The following is a 23,530-nucleotide window of genomic DNA, read 5'->3' as shown; positions in this document are numbered from 1 at the left end:
CTGCAATTTGTTATTTCATGCAACTGGTTATTGAAAAAACCATGAGATGAAAGGACAACAACACAATACATTTTGCAGAATTTAAACTTTTGCATAGTGCATTCTTCTCACAACCACTTTTCTATTATTTTCAGTCAATGATATATTGTTTTAATTAAATTAAAGATTTATCATGTTTAGAATTTTATCATTGCTATCTTTTAACATACTTTTACTTGAATCATATTGACATGGACTAGAGAAATCTACTGCTTAATGATAGCGCCAGCTCACCTCTGAGGTCCAACACCCTGATATCTGATATCACCAATATCTTTCTTTTATCTTTCCCATATTTTTAATCACTTCTTTCTTGTTTCTTTTTCAGAAATCTTTCTGTTGATGGAGGCGTTGCAGTCTGTGAGAAAATGGTTAACAGTGATGTATTAACTATGGTTATTGGTTTATTAAAGATGGTAAGATTATTCAAGGATGCATTAACTTCTGTATTTTGAGTTCTAACTCCCCTGGAGTCAAATTTATTTTTCATTTCTTATACTATTATTGTTGTGAGTTTGATTCAATTGACAATATCTGTAAATTACAAAATTGTGTCTCTGTGCTAATTGGAGGCATAATTTATTACATGTGGGATCTTACACAGCCAGAAGGCCACTTGTTGCCTCATTCTGTTCTTATGTCATTAGATTCAAACTCTGATTGTGGGCTACATGTAATGACAGGTATGCTACAGCCTATTCTAAGATAAAATGACCATGTACAGGACATCCACCACCAAGTAGCTAGCATACCTGCAAAAGAGAGTGACCATAATGCCAGTTATATTTACACTATATATTTCTAGACCTATAAATTTAGTTGACAGTACTTAACTACGACCAGGTATAAGTTTGTTGTTTAATCCCAGGTTTGCCCAGACTGAGTTGATGACCTATGATAAATGACATTCCAGCCATGACTGGCCTGTCATACTCTTAGGTGTAGCATTCCTAGGACTTAACTATCTAATGTGCTTTCTTTCCAAGATGATAAGGTGTAAGATGAAGGAAATTTGGCTGCTATTCCTGGCAGGTCAATCAGTTTCATATTGTTGAATCTGGTTTAAGTTGAAGTATTTGTTATCATTTCTTAGCACACATTCAGTTAGCAACTTACTCCTTTTATAATTTTGAAATAACCCTACTAGTTATTTATATACTATGTACAAATGTCTGCACTTATATCTTACAATTTGTATTAACCCTTTCGTTACCAACCTGGCTGAAACCGGCTCTGACTCTAAGTACAAGTGTCTTGTTTCCATAAGTTTTGAATTAAAATCTTCCACCAAACCTTAGACACAATTTATGTTCCTAACACTAGTTGAATGATAACTAAGTTATTTTACTAAATTCTTGGTTATATTTAAAGTAAGTGAAAGAAAAACAGAGTATCTCAAAATAAATACAGTAATGCAAGGGTTAAAGAATATGAAGAAGTTTATCTTTTTCTTTCCTTGCATCTAAATCACATATGCAGCAATGTACAACCATAGCCACTCCCTAATTCCTGGTTTGACTGATCAGCTGAACTTTGTGTGTGAATCCAAGGGACTATGCTCAATGGTGGGAATGTCTATCCCTAAATACATGAATCCTGGCCTGGCAGAGAATGCAGAAGAAGCAAACAGGTCAATGGACTTGAAGGTTTGACAGTGGGGTATGTGACAAGCCATAAGACTGGGTTAGTCAAAACAGATACAAAAGGGGACATCGGCCTGTCATTGTGAAAGGGATTGGGTCCTCTTTTACTTGTTTCTGTCATTTGACTGTGGCCATGCTGGAGCACCACATTTAGTCAAGCAAATCGATCCTAGGACTTATTCTTTGTAAGCCTAGTACTTATTCTATCGGTCTCTTTTGCCGAACCGCTAAGTTACGGGGACGTAAACACACCAGCATCGGTTGTCAAGTGATGTTGAGGGAACAAACACACACACACACACACACACACATATATATATATATATATATATATATATATATATATATGTGTGTATGTGTATGTGTGTGTGTATATATATGTATGTATATATATATATACATATATATGACAGGCTTCTTTCAGTTTCTGTCTACCAAATTCACTCACAAGGCTTTGGTCAGCCCGAGGCTGTAGTAGAAGACACTTGCCCAAGGTGCCACACAGTGGGACTGAACCCGGAACCATGTAGTTCGTAAGCAAGCTACTCACCACACAGCCACTCCTATGTTTCACAAAGAAATACCAATGATATCCAAATAGAAGCAACCAGTCACGAGACTGGAGAGTCTTGGCAAACCAACCCCTGGACACAAGGAGGGCACATGGCTGATGATAATATTTCTCTATCATCATCATCATCATCATTTAATGTCCTTTTTTTCTTGCTGATGAGGATTAGGTAATTTGACACACGCTGACAAGCTGGAGGTCAGCACCAAGCTCCAGTCATCTGTTTTAGCATGGTTTATATGGCTGAATGCTCCTCCTAATGCCAACTACAGAGTGTACTGGGTGCCTTTTATGTGGTGCCAGGCATAGATGCTTTTTACACAGTGCTGGCATGGGTGCCTCTTATGTGTCACTGATGTGGGTGCTTTTAATATTGCACTGGCATGGTTGCTTTTTATGTGGTGCCGGCATGGGTGCACTTTTCATGGCATCAGCACAATGTTGGTTAGAATATCATGTATAAGTACACATGAAGGGGTCGTCTTACAGACTTTACACAAGCACAATGACAGCTATGTTTTTCCCTCTCTCTTTCTTTGTATTACTTAATTACCCTTTTACCTCAGCTAAGCTCCTTATTTTAGTATCTTGACATTATTGTTCTAATGTCATTCTTCTTCATTTATTCACATTGTGTTTGCATAATTTATTCTGTGCTCAGATAAATTCTGTCATTTTTTGATGGTCTACTAATGAAACATAGTTTGCCATTGTAGCTTTCATATAAAACACTGTTCTTGAATGTTATTTTTACCTTTTAGTATGAAGTTGGCTGGGAACCTTCAAAATTATGGGATGAAAAGTTGGCTCAATTAAAAACTGATACATTTATTCAAGCTGTTCATCTCTTATGGAATCTATGGTTAGTTCCACATTCCTATGTTCTGTATCATAACTATTTCACTTTTAGTTTCTTTCATCTACCTTTCAAATATGTTTGTCTAGTTTCTATGATATTTAAAAGATACATGACGATTTTACATTGGTTTAAAATATTTTTTTCCCATCATCATGACCTTTCAAAACAGTTTACTTTAATTACAGTGAAAATTCAGAGACAGCTGTTCAAATATTCAACAAAGAAAAATTAGCCCATCCTCTTGTGTATTGTTTGAACCCCAGTATCTATGGTTATCCTTTAGTACTTGCTGTGGGTAAGTGTTTCTGATCTTTGTTTTTTAAGTGTTTTAATCAATATCAACAGTTGGTATATAACAACAATATTTGTAGTGTTATATCTCAGTTGAGATATCCCTTTGGCATATCTTAGACGTTATCTCATTATTTACAATGTTCATTAAAAGGTTAAATAAATTCTGAAGAGAGATACAAAATATTTGCAAAGTTGTAACCTAGACTACTGACCCAACCTTTGTTACAACCAGCGCTGTGTCACTGGACAAGACTTTCATTGAATAGTCCTTCTCTTTTAAAGTTATATTATTTTCTCTAAACCTTAAGTTATATATTGATTTCAAACTTTGGCTCAAGACCAGCAATTTAAAGGGAGGAGTAGGTCGATTAGATTGACCCCAGCACTCATCTGGTGCTTATTTTATTGACCCTGAAAGGAAAGTCAGCCATGGCAAAATTTCAACTCAGAACATGGAGACAGATGAAAAGCCACTAAGTATTTTACTCAGTGTGCTAACAGTTCTACTTGCTCATTGCCCTATCTTAAGCTATATATTAGGAGCTTATATCTATAGTTTACCTTTTTATATTTCACTAACTACAGATAGCACATTTGCTGTCATTATCAGCCTTAGCACTCTTAGCTATAACATGGCATCCATAGCTATAGCTTTGCACTCATAGTACCTAGGCACCCATAGCTTTATCTTTGCACCCATTGTTATAAACATAATGAAACTTTCAGCTTCAGTTGTGATTAAACAAGGAAGGGATTATGTTGACACCAAGCATTGCAGAGAATTCATTAAGATTAGTTATTGGAACATACTGAATATGCTCCCACAATCAGCACTGTCGTCTAGCACAATCTGTACTGTCATCTAGCAGAATTCTACCATCTGTCTTTGATGTAGTGCAGTCTGCACTTATGTATAATACTATTGGAGTAAATTAACTTACTTGGACAACTGATCTTTTTGAACGATCTTTACTTTCTCAAATGATGTTAATTGCAACATTTTCTAACTTGAAGTGAAATATATCTTTCTTAACTGGTGTATACATTACTTCAGTAGCCTTTGCTGTAATTATACTGTATTATGTGATAGATACTGGTGGGACGTAAAAGCACCCATTACACTCATCATCATCATCATCATCATCATTTAACGTCCACTTTCTATTCTGGCATGGGTTGGACGATTTTACAGAAGCTGACCAGCTGAAGGGCATGGTTGCTACAGTTAGGTGCCCTTCCAAATGCCAGCCACTTTACAGAGTGTACTGGTTGCTTTTAAACTTTACCTGCTTATTGTTGTTTGTTATGTACATTTACCTGCCATTTATTGTATAGTGTAATATACTTTTAATATCCCACCTCATTGGGGTATGATGTTTGTGACTAACTTCATCATCATCATCATTTGACGTCCGTTTTCCATGCTAGCATGGGTTGGACAGTTTGACTGGTGTCTGGTAAGCCATGGAGGGTGCACCAGGCTCCAGTCTGATTTGGCAGTGTTTCTACAGCTGGATGCCCTTCCTGATGCCAACCACTCCATGAGTGTAGTGGGTGCTTTTTGCGTGCCAGAGGAGGCTGGCAAATGGCCACGATCGGTTGGTACTTTTGCGTGTCACCAACACGGACGCCAGTCAGTGGCATCTGCCACGTTCGGACGGTGCTTTTTACATGTCACCGGCACGGGTGTCTTAACTACAATTTCCATTTGATTTTTATTTTGATGTTGGTGTTGACATACTTGACTCAATAGGTCTCCCCAAGAACAGCTGGTTATTGGTATATAATGTTATATAACATCTTTGTTGCAAGTTCATTACTATATAATGTAATTTTATATTTTTCCTAGCCCACACTGTATAATGTTATATATTGTGTTTGCTACACAATTTGCTATTGTGTCCTTACATTGGATGGTTAGGTGTCCTCACCTTGTTTGTTGTTACCACAACCTTTCGGTTGATGTACTCTCCAGCCTTCGAATCCTACACTTTATTTGAATGCTGGGGTATTTATTTATTTTTTCGTTTTTGCTGATGTTATTTATTCAAACCGCTGACTGGGACTGAATCCGGCATCTTGGGGTTAGTAGCCTATGCTCTTAACCACTATGCTATATGCGTGTGGGCAATTATAGAGTGAATTTTAGGTCTTATAAACCTATAATTTTTGTATCTTGCCTTAATACTGTTTCCCATATTCTTCTCATATCCGCACTAGGTCTGCTTAAGAGGTTATTGTGTCCTAGCATATGTGCTACTTCTTTTAGCTTTCATATTTTCCAGTGGTGTTCTCTGTCTATTTTCCCCCTGTGGGATGAAGTTAAAATAATAGACAGAACACCACTGGAAAATACGAAAACTAAAAGAGGCAGCACATATACTAGGACACAATTACTTCCTAAACAAACCTAGTGCAGATATGAGTAGAATATGGGAACCGGTATTAAGGAAAGATATAAAAATGATAGGTTTATAAGCCCTAAAATTCACTCTATAATTGCCCATGGGCATATAGCATAGTGGTTTAGAGCGTGGGCTACTAACCCCAAGATTCCGGGTTCAATCCCAGTCAGTGACCTGAATAAATAATAACAATAACATCAGCAAAAAAAAAAGGAAATTAAAATCCTTAGGAATGAGAACAGAGTACCCCAGTAATCAAACAAGGTGAGGACACCTATCCATCCAATGTAAATATTGTATATAATTTCTCATTTTTAAAATATAGGATAGTATAATATCTTTACTATACCAGCCCAATTTATGATGTAATGTTATCTCATTATTATATTATTATACTGTATGATGTATTGTCTTAACTATACCTGCTCATTGCTGCATCATGTAACATATTGTCTTTATGACCGGCTCATAATTATATATTGTAATATAATATCATTACTATACCAGCCCAAACAGTGTCATGAAATTTCTTTGTTATTCCAGTTTATTGCTGTATAATATACTATTTTTATGACCAGCTCATTACTATACAAGGTTACATATTTTTATTCTATCAGCTCACTGCTTACACACTGTCACTGATAGCAACCCTGAAGTATGCACATATCTACGAAATGATGAACCACTCTCTCAGATCCAGTCCTTGACTACTATTAACACAAGTTCAATGGATGCTTTACTTTTGCGTGCTGTAGCTGCAGGTATGTGACCCAGCTTGCATCCTTTCAATTTACAATAATTTTTCTTTTCACTATACACATCAAATATAAAAAGTTTTATTTTGTGGTCTTTTTGAAGAAATTGGTATAGATTTGTTTCTCTTCTGAGATCCAGTTTAGCTATTTTGATACAAAGCCACATAAATCTGCTCCTGGTTCTATAATATAAAACCTCTTATTTAAGTGCTCGCATATAATTATAAACTTTTATCTCAATTTTCATTATATTCTAATCACCATCTTAATTATGAAAAAGTTAGTTGTTTTACTAAAACTCCAAATAATTGGTTATTTTTAAAGCTAATCAAAACACCACAGCCATTATTTCAGTAGGATTATGTTGAATTTATTTCTGATTCAGTCTTCTGATTAGATTGATACATTGTAAGTGTTGCACCCAACCCATCTAATTCCTTATGGTTTATTGTGAGTTCAAATCCATTACAATCATTTCATTCTGTCTGTGGACAGGATGATTTATTCAATGGCCCTTTAATCCACTAAAGAATTTTGCTTTTTCCAATCATTAGAAACTCATTTCTGTCCCTTCGTCAAGAACTGTCATTTGCTCTTTTGAAGATTTAATTCCTTTGCTTTTTTTATTTTTACCCTTTAGCATTCTGTCAAATGTAATGCTTGCTTATTCAGATTGTTTTGAATTAATCATGCATTATCTCATTCCTTTGAGATTTAAATAATGGATTGTTTATTTCTAGAATGGCATTGTAGTGTAGGTGTGAGAGGTTAGACCTTTCCAGTTTAAACACTTAAGGGCTAAACAATTAAGAATGCTCAAGCACTGCATGAAAATAAAGCCTTGTTTTGTTGCATTGTAAATAGGATAATAATCATCATCATCATCGTTTAACGTCCGTTTTCCATGCTAGCATGGGTTGGACAGTTCGACTGGGGTCTTGGAAACCAGGAGGCTGTGCCAGGCTCCAGTCTGATCTGGCAGTGTTTCTACAGCTGGATGCCCTTCCTAACGCCAACCACTCTGTGAGTGTAGTGGGTGCTTTTTAGGTACTACCAGCATAAGGGCCAGAGGAGGCTGGCAAACGGCCACGATCAGTTGGTGCTTTTTACGTGTCACCGACACAGATGTCAGTCAGGCGGCATTGGCATGAGCCACGTTTAGATGGTGCTTTTTTACGTTCCACCAGCACGGGTATCATAACTACAATTTCCATTTGATTTTTATTTTGCTGTTGATGTTTACATACTTGACTCAATAGGTCTCCTCAAGCACAGCGGGTCACCCTACGATTCAATATTAGCACAGCAAGCCGTCCTGCGAGCCATGAACTCACTTCATTTTTTTCCATTTTTGGCCATTTTGTCATAATCTTCACTAGCTGATAAGATGTCAGCACATTCTTTTTTCACCATGTATGTGCTTGTACACAATATTCTTTCACTTTTTGTACCTTATTTTGTGAGATTTTCTTTACCCATTTCTTTTGTAAATTTCTCTTCTGGTTGATGTGTCAGTTGTCCATTAATTGAAGCATTCTTTTTTGAACATTGCCAAACCTAATTTTCAATATTGACTCAGTTTGAAAACTTTTACCAGATTGTTCTTTCTTATGATGTACATTCTCATTAGTAAGTGCTAATTTTCCAGTGTCTGGCCTGTTTTTCTAATATCTTATATGATAGTTACTGTGGATTTTTTAAATGAATACTGCTCTGACTTATTTTGGGTAACTTATAGCTCCCTGATATTTTTAGTTTTTCCTTGTTGAGATAAAATGTTACATTTTTAACTCACTATTACCATAGGGAGAGGGTATTTATTAACCGCAGCTCTCACATTGTTTACATGGGAAAAACAAAAGCACCATGGATAGTACTTTACCTACTCTCAACTTTGAAGATAACTGATGAAGTAGAATAGAATGATATGATAAAATTAATGAATATTCTCTTTTACTTGTTTCAGTCATTTGACTGTAGCCATGCTGGAGCACCGCCTTTAGTTGAGCAAATCGACCCCAAGACTTATTCTTTGTAAGCCTAGTACTTATTCTATCGGTCTCTTATGCCGAACCGCTAAGTTACGGGGATGTAAACACACCAGCATCGGTTGTCAAACGATGTTGAGGGAACAAACATATACACACACACGCACATATTAATATACATATATACGACGGGCTTCTTTCAGTTTCCGTCTACCAAATCCACTCACAAGGCTTTGGTCGGCCCGAGGCTATCATAGAAGACACTTGCCCAAGGTGCCATGCAGTGAGACTGAACCCGGAACCATGTGGTTCGTAAGCAAGCTACTTACCACACAGCCACTCCTGGTTAATTTGAATGAAAATTTTTATAATAATAAGTCTTTGATAACATTATCCATGTTGATTATTCATGGCTTCCTCTGTACACCTGATTCTTTATTTACTGGTTTATTAGTTGTGAATGTAAATTCTTTCCAGTAATTTCTGTGAGTGGGATACATTATTCAATGAGCAGTACCAGAAATCTACTAACTTATTGTACTCTGATAATATAATATAACAGCTGGAATATACATTTTGGTTACTTAACCTAGTCTCTTTTTAGTAGTGTTTGACCACCTATTCTTTTAACTATATTTGGTACTCACATGTTTTGGCTTCATCCATCTCTCTTCTCTTAAATTGCTGGCTTCCTATCAGATTAGACCACTGCTGTTTATGTTGATGAGTCTCTCTCTCTCTCTCTCCCTCCTATACTCTACCAACACTCAGGGTTTGGTTTTGTCCCTCACCACACTCTGCCTTCTGCACACTAATGTGTCTTACTTGTCTTCAACTCTAATGGTGTCCATTTCTATATAGGTGACACTATTTTTCATTCACCTCCAGTCTTCTGCACCCAAGTATCATTCATATGCAATCTAGATACTTCATGTTGAATCTGCACTGACTCCAAGAAAGGTGACCCCGAAAATATCTTCAAATAGAATTATACCAGTCTAACCTCCTTTAACAATAAGACACAATTATTACACATTTCAAGAAAACATTCTCTCCCGTTCTCTATTCCAACATGAATAGCACACAAATGAAACCTTCAAAGTAGCTATGAATGCAATGCCTCACCATCTGTGAAGATATCTATTATGCACATTCTCAGCATAATAGGCGTAAGAGTGGCTATGTGGTAAGTAGCTTGCTTAAGAGCCACATGGTTCTGGGTTCAGTCCCACTGCGTGGCACCTTGGGCAAGTGTCTTCTACTATAGAATCAGGCCGACCAAAGCCTTGTGAGTGGATTTGGTAGACGGAAACTGAAAGAAGCCTGTCATATATGTGTTTGTGTGTCTGTGTTTGTCCCCCATAACTAAGCGGTTCGGCAAGAGACTGATAGAATAAATATTAGGCTTACAAAGAATAGGTCCTCGACTAAAGGCGGTGCTCCAGCATGGGCCACAGTCAAATGACTGAAACAAGTAAAAGAGTATAATCAAAACTTAACTATAAAGGCTAACCTTCCTTTTCAGAGTTAGTACATGCTTCAGCTTGGAGTATTGCTTCCTTATTAGGGACAGTGCTGCTTGTATACAATCATCTAACGATCACAATCATAGAAAAGCCACTTAACAGATTAACATTAAGTCACTTTAATCTCTGGCCTGCAGACATGCTATCACATCCCTCTACCTTTTCTATTACTTATACAGTAAATTCTGCTTTTCAGAGTGAGCTGGTTTTGTACCACCTCCTCTCAAGGACTTGCTACTCATCCATCCTTTCCTTGTCACCCATATTGTATCCATCTACCTCACTCTCTCTCTCTCCTTCTCTTTTACTTGTTTCAGTCATTTGACTGCGGCCATGCTGGAACACCGCCTTTTAGTCAAGCAAATCGACCCCAGGACTTATTCTTTGTAAGCCTAGTACTTATTCTATTGGTCTCTTTTTTGCCGAAATGTTAAGTTACGGGGACGTAAACACACCAGCATCGGTTGTCAAGCGATGTTGGGGGGACAAACACAACAGACACACAAACACACACACATATATACATATATACGTTGGACTTCAGTTTCCGTCTACCAAATCCACTCACAAGGCTTTGGTCACCCTGAGGCTATAGTAGATGACATTGGCCCAAGGTGCCACACAGTGGGACTGAACCTGGAACCATGTGGTTGGTAAGCAAGCTACTTACCACACAGCCATTCCTATGCCTAGCTACTTACCACACAGCCACTCTGCACTAAGTCTAATAATTCTTCCCCAGAATGTTGGTGCACTGGATTTCTTTCCCTGCATGTCTCTATTGCAACCATTGGCTGGCACCATGTTTAAAAAGAAATGTTAACCATGACAGTATTTATAGTTTCTGAGGGGCTGGAAAATGGGCATTGGCACAGTCCTCTCTTCCTCCAGATAACACCACCACCACCACAATCATCATCATCATCATTTAATATCTGTATTCCATATTGGCATGGGTTAGTCACTTGGACAGGATTTGACTATATGTATTCATCCAACCCATTCCAGCATGGAAAAAGGGAGGTTACGTCATCATCATTGTCATCATCATGCATTCATGCATACTCTTTACTCCTTTTACTCTTTTACTTGTTTCAGTCATTTGACTGTGACCATGCTGGAGCACCATCTTTAGTCGAAGAAATCGACCCCAGGACTTATTCTTTGTAAGCCTAGTACTTATTCTATTGGTCTCTTTTGCCAAACCGCTATATTACAGGGACGTAAATACACCAGCATCAGTTGTCAAGCGATGTTGGGGGACAAAAACAGACACACAAACATATACACACGCATACATATATGCGACAGGCTTCTTTCAGTTTTCGTCTACCAAATCCACTACTAGGCTATAGTAGAAGACACTTGCCCAAGGTGCCATGCAGTGGGACTGAACACAGAACCATGTGGTCGGTAAGCAAGCTACTTACCACACAGCCACTATTGCGCCTGATGATGATGATGATGTAACTTCCTTTTTTCTATGCTGGTATGGGTTGGGTGATTCAACATGCACAGATGAGCTAGAATGCTGCGCCAAGTTCTAATGTTTGCTTGATAAAGTACAAAAATAGTTCCTTCCTGAGTCAGATAGACTCATAAGGGCCAGTTTCCCAGTTTCTATGGCTTATATATTCACCACCTGAACGGGATGCTGGTCTGTGGCAGGATTACTCATTTTTACCAGCTGAGTAGAGTGGAGTAACATGAAATGAAGTGTTTTGCTCAAGAACACAATGCGTTGCCTGGTCCAGGAATACAAAGCTACAATCCTATGATCATGAGTCCAACACCCCTGACCACTAAGTCATGTGCCTCCACATGTCCCCTTGGTCTCTACAACTAGATGCCCTTTCTAATACCAACCACTTCACAGAGTATAGTGGGTGCTTCTTAATGTGGCACCTGTATGGTGAGGCTTCTAAGTACCTGCAAGACAGGACCCCTCGACTGAGAAGGGCATAGAATTGAGGAATAGGTAAATAGGATAGAAGAGCAGATGCATTACTTCTTATTTCTTTATTGCCCACAAGGGGCTAAACATAGAGGGGACAAACAAGGACAGACAAAGGAATTAAGTCGATTACATCAAACCTTGAGCATAACTGGTACTTAATTTATCGACCCCGAAAGGAAGAAAGGAAAAGTCAACCTTGGTGGAATTTGAACTCAGAGCGTAAAGACAGACAAGATACTGCTGAGTATTTCACCCGGTGTGCTCACGTTTCTGCCTGCTTGCCACCTTGCATTACTGAAGAGGTGAACATATGGCTTGTGTTATCTAGAAAGAGAGAGAGAAATGTGAGGTCAAGGTATAATGTGAATATGATAGAAAATAGGATGGAGGAACTGAAAAGATGGATGTGTAGGTAAGTGCTCTGAGTGAGAGTTGTGTGGCAAACGATTAGAGGTAACGAAAGAGTTGGATAATGTGATTATATTATATGTATTACTGAATCAGTATTTGAGCACATACTCTAATGTATTACTGTATCACAAACCTTGAGGTCATTGTGTGGTGCCCAAGGTTATAGTATATCATATATACCCTAACCCTAACCCTTACTCCATATTTGAATTGTGAAGTGTCAAAGTGCATATTTCCATCCTACTATGACCATCACCATCAATTGTCACAAGTAGTCGTAAAACAGAAGCAGCTGATGAAACACTGAAATACATTTAGTATTTTTATATTTATATTAAAACCGGTATGTAGTGAGATACACTAGTACGTCATAAAGTTATGTATAAAATGAGATATTGTTAATGTATCATAAAGTGAGATATGTTATTATTCAATGTATGAAAGATATAAGATATTTTTCCAAACAATTCACCAGAAAAGAAATTTTTTTGTTTTAAATTTGTAATATTTTATAGGTCTCTTGGTGAATGTGTTTGGAGACCAACTGAGCACTGCTAGTGGTCATCTTGTTTCTCCTATCCTCTCCACAATTGCCGATGTCCTGGCAATAAACACACATGAACATTTAATATCAGAAGCTGATAAAGTGGTTGCTTTACAGGTTAGCAAACTAAATTTTTTTTCTCCTTTTTCTGTTTAATATCGATGTAGTTTCTTTATAGGACTTTGAACACTATCTTCAATGGTCAGGGCATGTAGTGAGAATGGAAGAGTCAAAGATTTTATGTTAAGTCTTAGTCAGTGAGCTCACCTTTGTAGATACAAGAACCAACTCAAAATAACACTGAAAGTCACTGGACTTGAGCCTAAATCATTTGAAACCCAAGCCTGAGACATACCAACAGGTGGTATTTCATCATCATTGGAACTGAAATCTTTGAAGCCATCAGAAGAGAAAAGTAAGAAATCAAACAACAGGAGAGAAAGGCTCAACAAAATCAAACTCATCCTTCACCACCATGCATTTGGGGAGGAAAATCCCAGCGTCTACTTACTCCCTCCACAACACTAATCTCAAATTGTTTTCTTGTGAACATGACCTGGGCATTATTGTTGACAGCAATTTGCATTGGACAAAACACATTGGTAAAATTGCCAAGAAGGCTGAGGGAGTCTAGGCAACACTTACCAAGTCCTTTGTGAGCTGCTCTCCGGCTATCTATCTGAGGATTTATATAGCCATGGTCCGGCCTCACCTGGAATTTGCATCACCGGTCTGGAACCCCTATCTTGCCCAGGATATTAAATGTCTGGAAACCATTCAGTAACGTGCAACCAAGAGAATACCCTCCATCAGGCATTTGCCATATTCTGAACGCCTTACTTCCCTGGACATGGATACATTGAAACTCTGCCGTCTGGCAGCTGACTTGGCAGACACCCATAAAATTATTAACCATCTTACTAACAATGACTCTAAGCACCTTTTCAAACTCCACCTGTCAAACACCCGTGGGCATGTTTAAAAAGTCAGGAATCAGCACAGCTCCCATGACTTTCTGAAACATTTTTTCATGCTAAGAGTTGCTGAAGTATGGAACAAACTGCTGGCATCAGCTGTTAGTTGTTGGAGCACTGCATCCTTCAAAACTTCCATGCTTCCTGAGATTTGCCAACACTAACCTGATTTTCTCCTCTCCATACATATGCAAGCATGTATCTGACTCATACACTGTTCACTTCCCAGACATTTGTACATTACTGCATATGCTTTATACACACTTTTGACAAGTTGTGGTGCACCTGAGCACTGTATGCAATTATTTCATTATTATTATCATGCAGTCAATGCCATCGACTCTTCAATGTAAGAATTGGTCTACTTAGTCTCTCACCGTAAAGGAAGCAATCAGTGAAGAAATTAAATTCTTGGATATGAGATGAAGCTGCTGCCGACAAGTTTCTTTATAGTTTATCTCATTTACTGTCTGTCTATAAAGCTGGTGGTGGTGGTTGTTGTTGTTGAGCTCTAGGTGATTAAAAGTATTTCAGTCACAAGCATCTCATACTACAATCCAATATGTTCTTGCTGTTTTAAAATAGTAGCATGCTATTTTGAGGGAAATTTGATTGCTCTTTCTTGCAGGTTGAGTGGCAACATGGATGTTTCCTCATTGGCTTGGCTGTTGTTAGTGTTTATCTCTGGAGACTTTATTGAAAGTATCAACAGTTGAGGTATTAAATACTGGACTGTTCGACTCTAACATTTTCAGTCTAAATACTGCCATTGTACAAGATTATTTGCACAAAATTATTTACTCTGTTAATGTAGTTAACTTTACTGATGGCAGCTACCACGCCTGTAATTCTCTGTTTGTTAAATGGAAACAAGCATCACAGGAGTATAAAATTAAACAGTGTTTAGACGATGTGATAGATTTGAAAGGATTAACTATATATCATCATCATCTTCATAATCATCATACATGCATTTTCTATGCTGGCATGGGTTGGACGGTTCGACAGCAGCTGGCTCCAGTGTCTGCTTTGGCATTGTTTTTAAATCTGGATGCCCTTCCTAATGCCAACCAATTTACAGAGTGTTCTGGTTGCTTTTTACATGGTACCAAGTAATTTGCCAGACAGGATGCCTCACCTGAGGGGTGGAGGGTTGAGTAGTATTGAATGAGATGACTTTATCTCATCATCATCATCATCATCATCGTTTAGCGTCCGCTTTCCATGCTAGCATGGGTTGGACGGTTCTACTGGGGTCTGTGAAGCCAGAAGGCTTCATCAGGCCCAGTCAAATCTGGCAGTGTTTCTACGGCTGGATGCCCTTCCTAACGCCAACCACTCCGTGAGTGTAGTGGGTGCTTTTTACGTGCCACCCGCAGGTGATGAGATATTGAAGTATGATAAGGGGACAGGAACAGATGTTTTGCTGTCAGGGATATACATGGTTGCCCCAGTTAGAAGACAAGAAGAATGGTGGTGAAGATGTGTCAGGATATACCCTCACATTGAATAGGAGAATTGGTGTGTGTGTGTGTATATATATATAATTTTCTCTCCTTGTTTCTTTCTGTGTCCCTTTCTCTGGAAGTGCGTAGACTCGAAACGTTAAAGACTTTTCCACTTCCCAAGCGTTATACTACTACATCTGTTTGTTGTCTACACCACCTGTCTTCATCTTTTGTTTTTTTGTGAATTCTCCCCCTCTCTATATATACATATATATATATATATATACATACATACATGTGTGTGTAGAACTGCTATGTTTGATGTCAGTAATTGTAATTTTGTTTTGATTGTAGGTAACTGATGTGTTAGATGAAGCAATGATGCCCATGGCTGAAGTGGTAAGTTTTCTCTCCTCATCTTCATTAGTAATTCTGTATTAAGCTTTCCACATACTCCACCAGTTGTTTCATTACATTAACTTATTGGTCTAATCTACTTTTGAGACATTTTTGTTTTTATATTTGTAATGTTGTTATGATGGTGGCAACTGGCTGAACTAATTAGCATATTGAATTGATTGTTCTATGGTCCATATATCCATGGTCAAGGTAAATATCATTTCAATAGCTTTGTCTGTCAAGCTGTATAAGATGCCATGGGTTAATTTAGCTCTCAGACAAAGATCTAACTGGTACCTGCATCTTTATATATGTACTTAAAAAAAAAACAATTAAAAGTGCATTACAAAAATATGATATAAAAGACAGAAGCAAAAACATAAATATTTTTTGCATTGAATATTTCTAATCTTAAATTATCTCATTATTTTGTATCTTTTACAATACAAACATAATATTATATTACGAAGCATTCAAATGGTCATGTTTTGATTGACCAAAATTAGGTTAGTGTACTTGATAATCTCCCTTCACCTGCACTCTTTTCAGTGTGTAATACCAATACCCAAGCCTATACTAGATCTACTTTGTTACATTCAATAACGTTTCTATCATTCCTTTGAATATTATAATGAATCATTACTGATAGACTAGCATAGATCTATGAAAATGTTCCCTATACCAGAGTAGGAGATATCTACAAAATTTTTCCTGTAGCGAAAGCTATAATTTCAATGTGTGAGGTTTTTGAGTACTGAAAAATATGTGTTTGCAAAATAACCAGTATTACGTAGTATTCTCTCATGCTATTAAGGTGGCAAGCTGACAGAATTGTTAGCATGGTGAACAAAATGCTTAGTGGCGTTTCATAAATCTTTGTCACAGTCAACTTTGTCTTTCATCCTTTCAGTGTTGAAAAAATAAGCACCAGTTGAGCAACTGAGGTTAATGTAATCGACTAGTCCTCTCCCCCAAGATTTCAGACCTTGTGCTTATCTTAGAAAGAATTCTATTAAGGCAGTGAGATGGCGGAATTCTTTACCTGCCAGACAAATATTTAACAATATTTCTTCTATAAGCAGTGGGAGCACTTTGTAACGATGAGCGTTCTTTTGATTTGCAGTGCTGCAGTCATGTAATATATTGAATATAACTATATATCAATGCCGTGATGTTGTATTATTTTTCGTCATCAGCACTTATGCCATTTAGTTTTGGTATCTGTTGACAATTTAAAATCTGAGCAAAAAAAAAATTGAGCTGGCAGAGACGTTAGCATGCCAGGCAAAATGCGTAGCCGTATTTCGTCTGCCATTACATTCTGAGTTCAAATTCCACCGAGGTTGACTTTGCCTTTCATCCTTTCGGGGTCGATAAATTAAGTACCAGTTTCGCACTGGGGTCAATGTAATCGACTTAATCCGCTTGTCTGTCCTTGTTTGTCCCCTCTGTGTTTAGCCCCTTGTGGGTAGTAAAGAAATATATTGAATATAACTTGGAGAAGCTCTTTTCCTGAATTTAGTTTGTCATAGCACCCACTCATGGATGTATCTGATAAGATAAAGTTTAGTAAATGACTCTCTTTCTCTATATATGTTTTCTATTCTCGGATGATTCTTCTGTTGTGCTTTTGGGATAACATTCAGTTCTACTTATGTCACTGTTCTACACTTACAACGAGTTCAGTATCCAATTCATAGTTAAATGTTGAACAATGAGGCAAAGCCATCCAACTGGTAAAACAATTTCCTCAGATACTAGTCTGGAGAAACATTTAAAATCCAGTATCAGAAGTACTGTGGTTTTATGTTATTTTCTTAAATAATATAATTTCTCTCTATATAAACGGCAGTTTGTCTGTGTGCGTGTCTGTGTGTCTGTTAGGTTGTACCCTCACTCTGACCACGGCTTTCAACCGATTCTGATGAAACTTGACACACACATAAGCCCAATGTCATAATTCAAAACTAATGCAGCGAAAATTTTGAAAAGTTCCCCCAGTTCTGAAAAAGATCGATAAATTCGACATGGGGTCGACAATCAGAAACACAAACCACAGATGGTCTAGGGGACGCAACTCGACCTTTTTAACTCTCAAAAAAAATTTACCATCATTTTTTTCCCATTTTTTTGCTATCTTTTGGCTATAACTCTCTAAAAATGCTTTATAGTTATTTCCCTTACAAACCCGAGCAACGCCGGGCGATACGGCTAGTAAACTATAGATATTGATATTGGTTGAGATGTTTGGCACTTCCTCCTGAGATTGTTTTCTGGAGCCATGTAAAAAGCACTGGTGCTGGTGCCACACAAAAAGCATTGGTAATGATGCCATGTAAAAAGCACTCATTAAGCAGTTGTCAATGATATGTGTTAATAATTAATAAGTAAAGGCGACAAGCTGGCAGAATTGTGAGCATGCTGGACAAAATGCTTTGCGGCATTCCATCCATCTTTATGTCCTAAGTTCAAATTCCGCTGAGGTTGATTTTGCCTTTCATCCTTTTGGGGCTGATAAAATTATTATCAGTTGAACTCTGGGTCAGAATGTAATTAACTTACCCCCACTCCTGAATTTGCTAGCCTTGTACCACAATTTAAAACCTACAATTGTATTTTATTTATTTATGTGCCCTTTTCAAGCCTAGCCAGGCTCATGGGCCCGGTTTCCTGGTTTCTGTGGCGTATGTGTTCCCCCCAGCTGGACCGGATGCCAGTCCATCGCAGTGTTACTCAAGAAACAGGAAAAGAGAGTAAGAGAGGGTTGGGGCGAAAAAGTACAGCAGAAGTTGCCACCACCCCCTGCCGGAGCCTCGTGGAGCTTTAGGTGTTTTCGCTCAGTAAACACACACAATGCCCTGTCTGGAAATTGAAACCGTTATCCTCCAACCATGAGTCTGCTGCCCTAACCACTGGGCCATTGCGCCTCCACAAAACCTATAATTAATAAGTATATTTTGAATTTCTAAGAACAATTTGAAACCTTATTAATTCACCTTCTTTGTAAATCTTTCAATTCTAATTTCACTTAGATAATATTTTAAAGAAATATTTCTCCCTGTACTAATATTTTTTTTATTTGTATTTACAGTCTAATGGTACTACATCTGAAGCAGGAATAGAGATGTTAGATGTTAACAACCAAGTAAGAATTCTTTCAATATGGCTTTGTCAGTTTCTAAAAATATTTTGTATTACGTGTAGTAGGTTCTGTGTGTGAGAATGGTAATTTTTACTAATATTGCTTGTAAGAAATGTTGTTATGTATATATTTGAATCAGTTCACGAGTGCAAGCTATGGCAATGTGAAGTAAATGAATGTTAAAACATCCATTATACTGAATAGTGGTATTGATCATCACTCTACCTTGTTGCTATCATGTGTCTATTACTTCCTCATGTGTGTATTAATTGCCTTGTATGTGTATTAATGTATCTATTACTTACCATATATATATTAGTTCTCATGAAGTGATAATTAAGGTTGCATGGGATAGAGATGAGCCAAGGTTCAATCTGAAATTGTTGAACATCATAATCATGTCAGAGGACTGTGAAGAATAAAATTATCTTATACTGCAAATCCATCCAGTCCACACTATCCTCAAATAAACTGGATGTTGGTTTTTGAGTTTAGTGTGATGATGAGGTTTGTCTAATTATATACAGTAATTGATTTTAATTTATTATAAAACAAGCTGTCATAAACTAGTCTAAATTCATACAGTCAACACTTTTATCTGGTTTTTCTGGTATTAAATAAGTGACAAATTCCTTTTTGGATAACACGCTAGTTTATTGCAAGGCAACTTTTCCGAATAAACTTGTTTCTCATTTCTAATAATGTAATGTAGAATTAAGTGTACTATTGAAAGATGAGAGACTACATGTGAACAGTCAGTAAGAATTCACAATATTAAATGGTAATTTGATATCTGTTCAGCTACTGTCTTCACTCGATCTCATTATAACATTTTTTTTGTTGACTGGAAAAGTTTTTGTAGGTATTGCTTCACATTTATGATAATTTTATGTTGCCTCTGTAAACTCAGATTTCCAGTTGGTTCAATGTGTAGAGGATTCATTCTCTTTGTTTTCTTACATTTTAGCTGCCAAAGTATGTACAATACCTTGCCTAAAGCTTTGCTAATGTCTCACTACAAACAACAATAGCTATTTTTAACATTCTAATTTTAAGTGACTTACTGCAGTATCTGTTGATAAGAGTCAAATTACAAAAAGAAATTATAAATTAATAAAAATAAAAGTAATGTGAAGCAAAATACTTGGTAACTTAGTTGGCTGACCTTCAAGAAAGCATGTATAAGGTCACTCATGCAAGAAATAACAGCTGAATCACCCTCATATCACATGCTACTATCTTAAAAAAATGAAATGACACAGACATTGTGGTCAAAGGTATAAATGAAAAAAATAAATAGAATCACGACTGGAATATCTTTGATCAATGGTTTACTTAATCAATGCAGATCTAAGTTTAAAATGACAACAGCCACCTGACACTAGATGGAAATTGTTCTGCTGTGACTTCAAAGAAGTTGGCTAAACCTGCGAAGCAAACAGAAAGGAAAATCATTTAGTCTTTTATTTTTATCATCATTTTTGATTGAAATATTACTTTGTTTTTTCTATAGCGAAATGAGTTGTATAAATCTGCAGCACATCACCTTATTCAGAGATGTAGCCTTTTAAGGCTTAATATAGTCTTGATTTTAAGCTAGAAGATAGACACTTAGTTCATTGTCATAAAGTCCAAGTGAACATGTAGTTTAGAATTAACTTACTCTGTTGTCTGTATTGAATTATCCATCAGTATAAATTCCATTGTTATTCTTAAATAAGCTTCGAAATAATAATAATAATAATATTTTAACATTCATTTAGTTTATTATGTAGTAATTCAAGAGTTCACTATAGAACAGAACTCTTGAATCAGTTCTTCAAATAATATCTTTTAGCAGATTTTATTTGAGAATATAATAAACATTTCAGTTCAAGTTTATTACTAAAAGTAAAGGTTTGTTATATTACTTTATATATGAATTGCAGACAAATGGAACAACTGAAAAGGTAGAACCAACAGTTGACAAGGTGAGATTAATTATTCAAGATTTATAATGCAAAATGTAGAAAAGATATCTTAGACTGTTTTATATATATATACATATATATATATATATGTATATATGTATATATGTTTAATATATATATATATGTATATATATGTTTTATATATATATATATATATATCCGGGGTGTTCCAAGTTTTGAGCCCAACATATAGTGCTGCCCGACTGGCTCCTGTGCTAGTGGCATGTAAAAAGCACCATTCAAGTGGCATGTAAAGAGCACCCACTACACTCTCAGAGTGGTTGGCGTTAGGAAGAACATCCAGCTGTAGAAAGCTCGCCAGATCAGATTGGAGCCTGGTGCAACCTCCTGGCTTGCTGGTCCTCAGTCAGACCATTCAACCCATGCCAGCATGGAAAGCGGACATTAAACAACGACGACTATGATGATGATACCTAATGACATGACAGCACAAAAAGAGTACTTTTATTTTATAAGAAATACTTCTATTTTTTAATGAAGTCATTGTTACCTTTGTTGTACTTTTTATATTGCATGTGTAGCTGCTCAATACAATTTAAGTAGAAGTGTACTAGAAGTCTTTATAGATCTCTAATGTTTATTCCATGATAAAATGCACCCAGTACACTCTATAAAATATTGGGTCATCCCATAAATAATGTGGGGTTTTTTTCAATTGCATGAACTAAAAGTTGGAGGGGGATGGGATAAACTATCTGCATCAACTTGCTATAAAAGCAGGTAGTAATTTTACCTTGTCCTTATTGTTAGTGCAGTTTCGATTTTAACAGTTATTTTTTCAAAGCTATAATGGAAGTGACAAAGGGGTATATTTGGCATATTTTGCTTTATGAGTTGAATAAAGGCAACAATGTAACAGAAAGTGCCAGGAATATTAATGCAGTGTATGGGGATCAGACAATAAGCCAGTGTTAACGGTGGTTCCAGAAATTCTTAGCTTGAAATTGCTGCCTAGAAGACAAGTCTCATTCTGGAAGATCTGTAGAACTCAACAAGGACGTCCTGCAAACTCTGGTGGAACAAAATCCTATCGTAACTTTTGAGGAACTAGCAGAGAAGCTTAGATTTGGTCATTCAACCATTCATCAACACCCACAGACCATCGGACAGATCAGCAAATTGGATCAATGGGTTCCTCTCAAACTTTCACGTGCAGAGAGTGAATGTGTGTTCTCTTTTGCTGTCATATTCTTATGACTGAACCTTTTTTGGACTGGATAGTGACAGGTGATGAGAAATGGGTTTTCTATAAAAATGTCAAGTGTCAAAGACAGTGGGTAGGGAAAAGAGAAACACCAGCATCCCAGGCTAAAGAACGTCTTCACCCACATAAGGCTAATAATGTCTTGAGTATTTGTAAAAGTTATAATCATTATAATAATAATAATGATGAAATTATTGTATACAGTGCTCAGGTGCACCACAACTTGTCAAAAAGTACCTATAAAGCATATGCAGTAATGTCTGGAAAGTAAACAGTATATGAGTATAACTGAATGTTTAGAAATATTTAATAGTGATGCACCATAGTGTTATATTTCATTTTGTTATGTCTTAATATACAGTAAATGAACAACATGCATATTTATTTGTAGCCATGAACTATAAACAGCAAGTCTGATCGCGAGAATACTAAGGTTTATAAATCTTTAAATTAAAATAAGAGAGTTACTGCCCTTGATTTCGAAGCATGAAATTTGTAGTTTTGCGTATACTTATCCAGTTTTAAGACGTTAAGATTATGTTTGAAGAAGTTTGTTACTATTTCTCGCAATTTAGGTAACCATATAGAGGTTGCCTTGTAAATATATATCATATATAAATATATAATAAGATTGGCAGCTGCAGCAATAGCATCAGTGTGCTGGACTGCACAGCACCAGTAAGTGATGAGAAGTACTGTAAATCCTCGAGTATAATCCGCACCTTTTTCCTAAAATTTAAAGGTCAAAATTATACACAAGGTTTAGGTTTTTCAAAGGTACAGCCCCCTAAAAATCCCCTGCATATTATACTCAAGGGCGGTCTATACTCGAGGATTTATGGTAGTTGTTTCTTTTGAATTGAATTCAGTAGATTATCCTTGTTGTGGGCACCACCTTAATTTACAAACATATAGAGTCAAACAGGACAAGAATGCAACACTGCATCCCATGGCATATCTGGAGCTATCAGTCCTAAGATTGCACCTAGTGGTTCAGTTGACTACTTACATTGGTCTATTTGGTCATGCTATATAGCAACTGTTTTGAGCTTAATTATGTTGCTAAGAAGGAGGGTTAGTGGCTGTCATGACCTCTACAAGCCATAGTCTAGACTGGTGACGGTGATGTGGTTGGTGTTCAGTTTGAATATTTGCAGAAATAGTGTTCCAGACGGTTGCAGCTGTGAGGCAGGAGGATTGAACAAAGTGTTTTGTGTGGGATTTGGAAAAAGAAATATTGCAGGAGTATTGGAATACAGACAGGTATCTCCTGTAGGCCAGAGTAAAGAGAGTGATTCAGAGATGCTTCACACAGGTATATCTGGGTAGATATTGATGATTCTTGCTGGATGCAAAGTGGTGATAGATAACGGGTGTATA

The 23,530-nt window shown here is 36.9% G+C and overlaps 1 protein-coding gene across 2 annotated transcripts in view; it reads left to right on the top strand.

Moving 5' to 3' along the window:
* LOC115216484 (HEAT repeat-containing protein 3) overlaps nucleotides 1–23,530 on the top strand; it is a 50,895-nt gene that overhangs the window by 5,182 nt on the left and 22,183 nt on the right. For both annotated transcript variants that reach the window (XM_029785903.2, XM_036506662.1), the window contains 8 exons: nucleotides 368–455; nucleotides 3,015–3,115; nucleotides 3,298–3,407; nucleotides 6,429–6,572; nucleotides 12,964–13,109; nucleotides 15,769–15,813; nucleotides 18,905–18,958; nucleotides 20,884–20,925. In XM_029785903.2, coding sequence (XP_029641763.1) covers nucleotides 368–455; nucleotides 3,015–3,115; nucleotides 3,298–3,407; nucleotides 6,429–6,572; nucleotides 12,964–13,109; nucleotides 15,769–15,813; nucleotides 18,905–18,958; nucleotides 20,884–20,925 — 730 coding nt within the window. The remainder of the gene's footprint in view (nucleotides 1–367; nucleotides 456–3,014; nucleotides 3,116–3,297; nucleotides 3,408–6,428; nucleotides 6,573–12,963; nucleotides 13,110–15,768; nucleotides 15,814–18,904; nucleotides 18,959–20,883; nucleotides 20,926–23,530) is intronic.

Source organism: Octopus sinensis, linkage group LG10 (assembly GCF_006345805.1).
Source record: "Octopus sinensis linkage group LG10, ASM634580v1, whole genome shotgun sequence".
NCBI classification, from domain to species: domain Eukaryota; kingdom Metazoa; phylum Mollusca; class Cephalopoda; order Octopoda; family Octopodidae; genus Octopus; species Octopus sinensis.
Note: the sequence above shows the minus strand (reverse complement) of the source record. Positions and strands in the feature narration are given on the sequence as shown.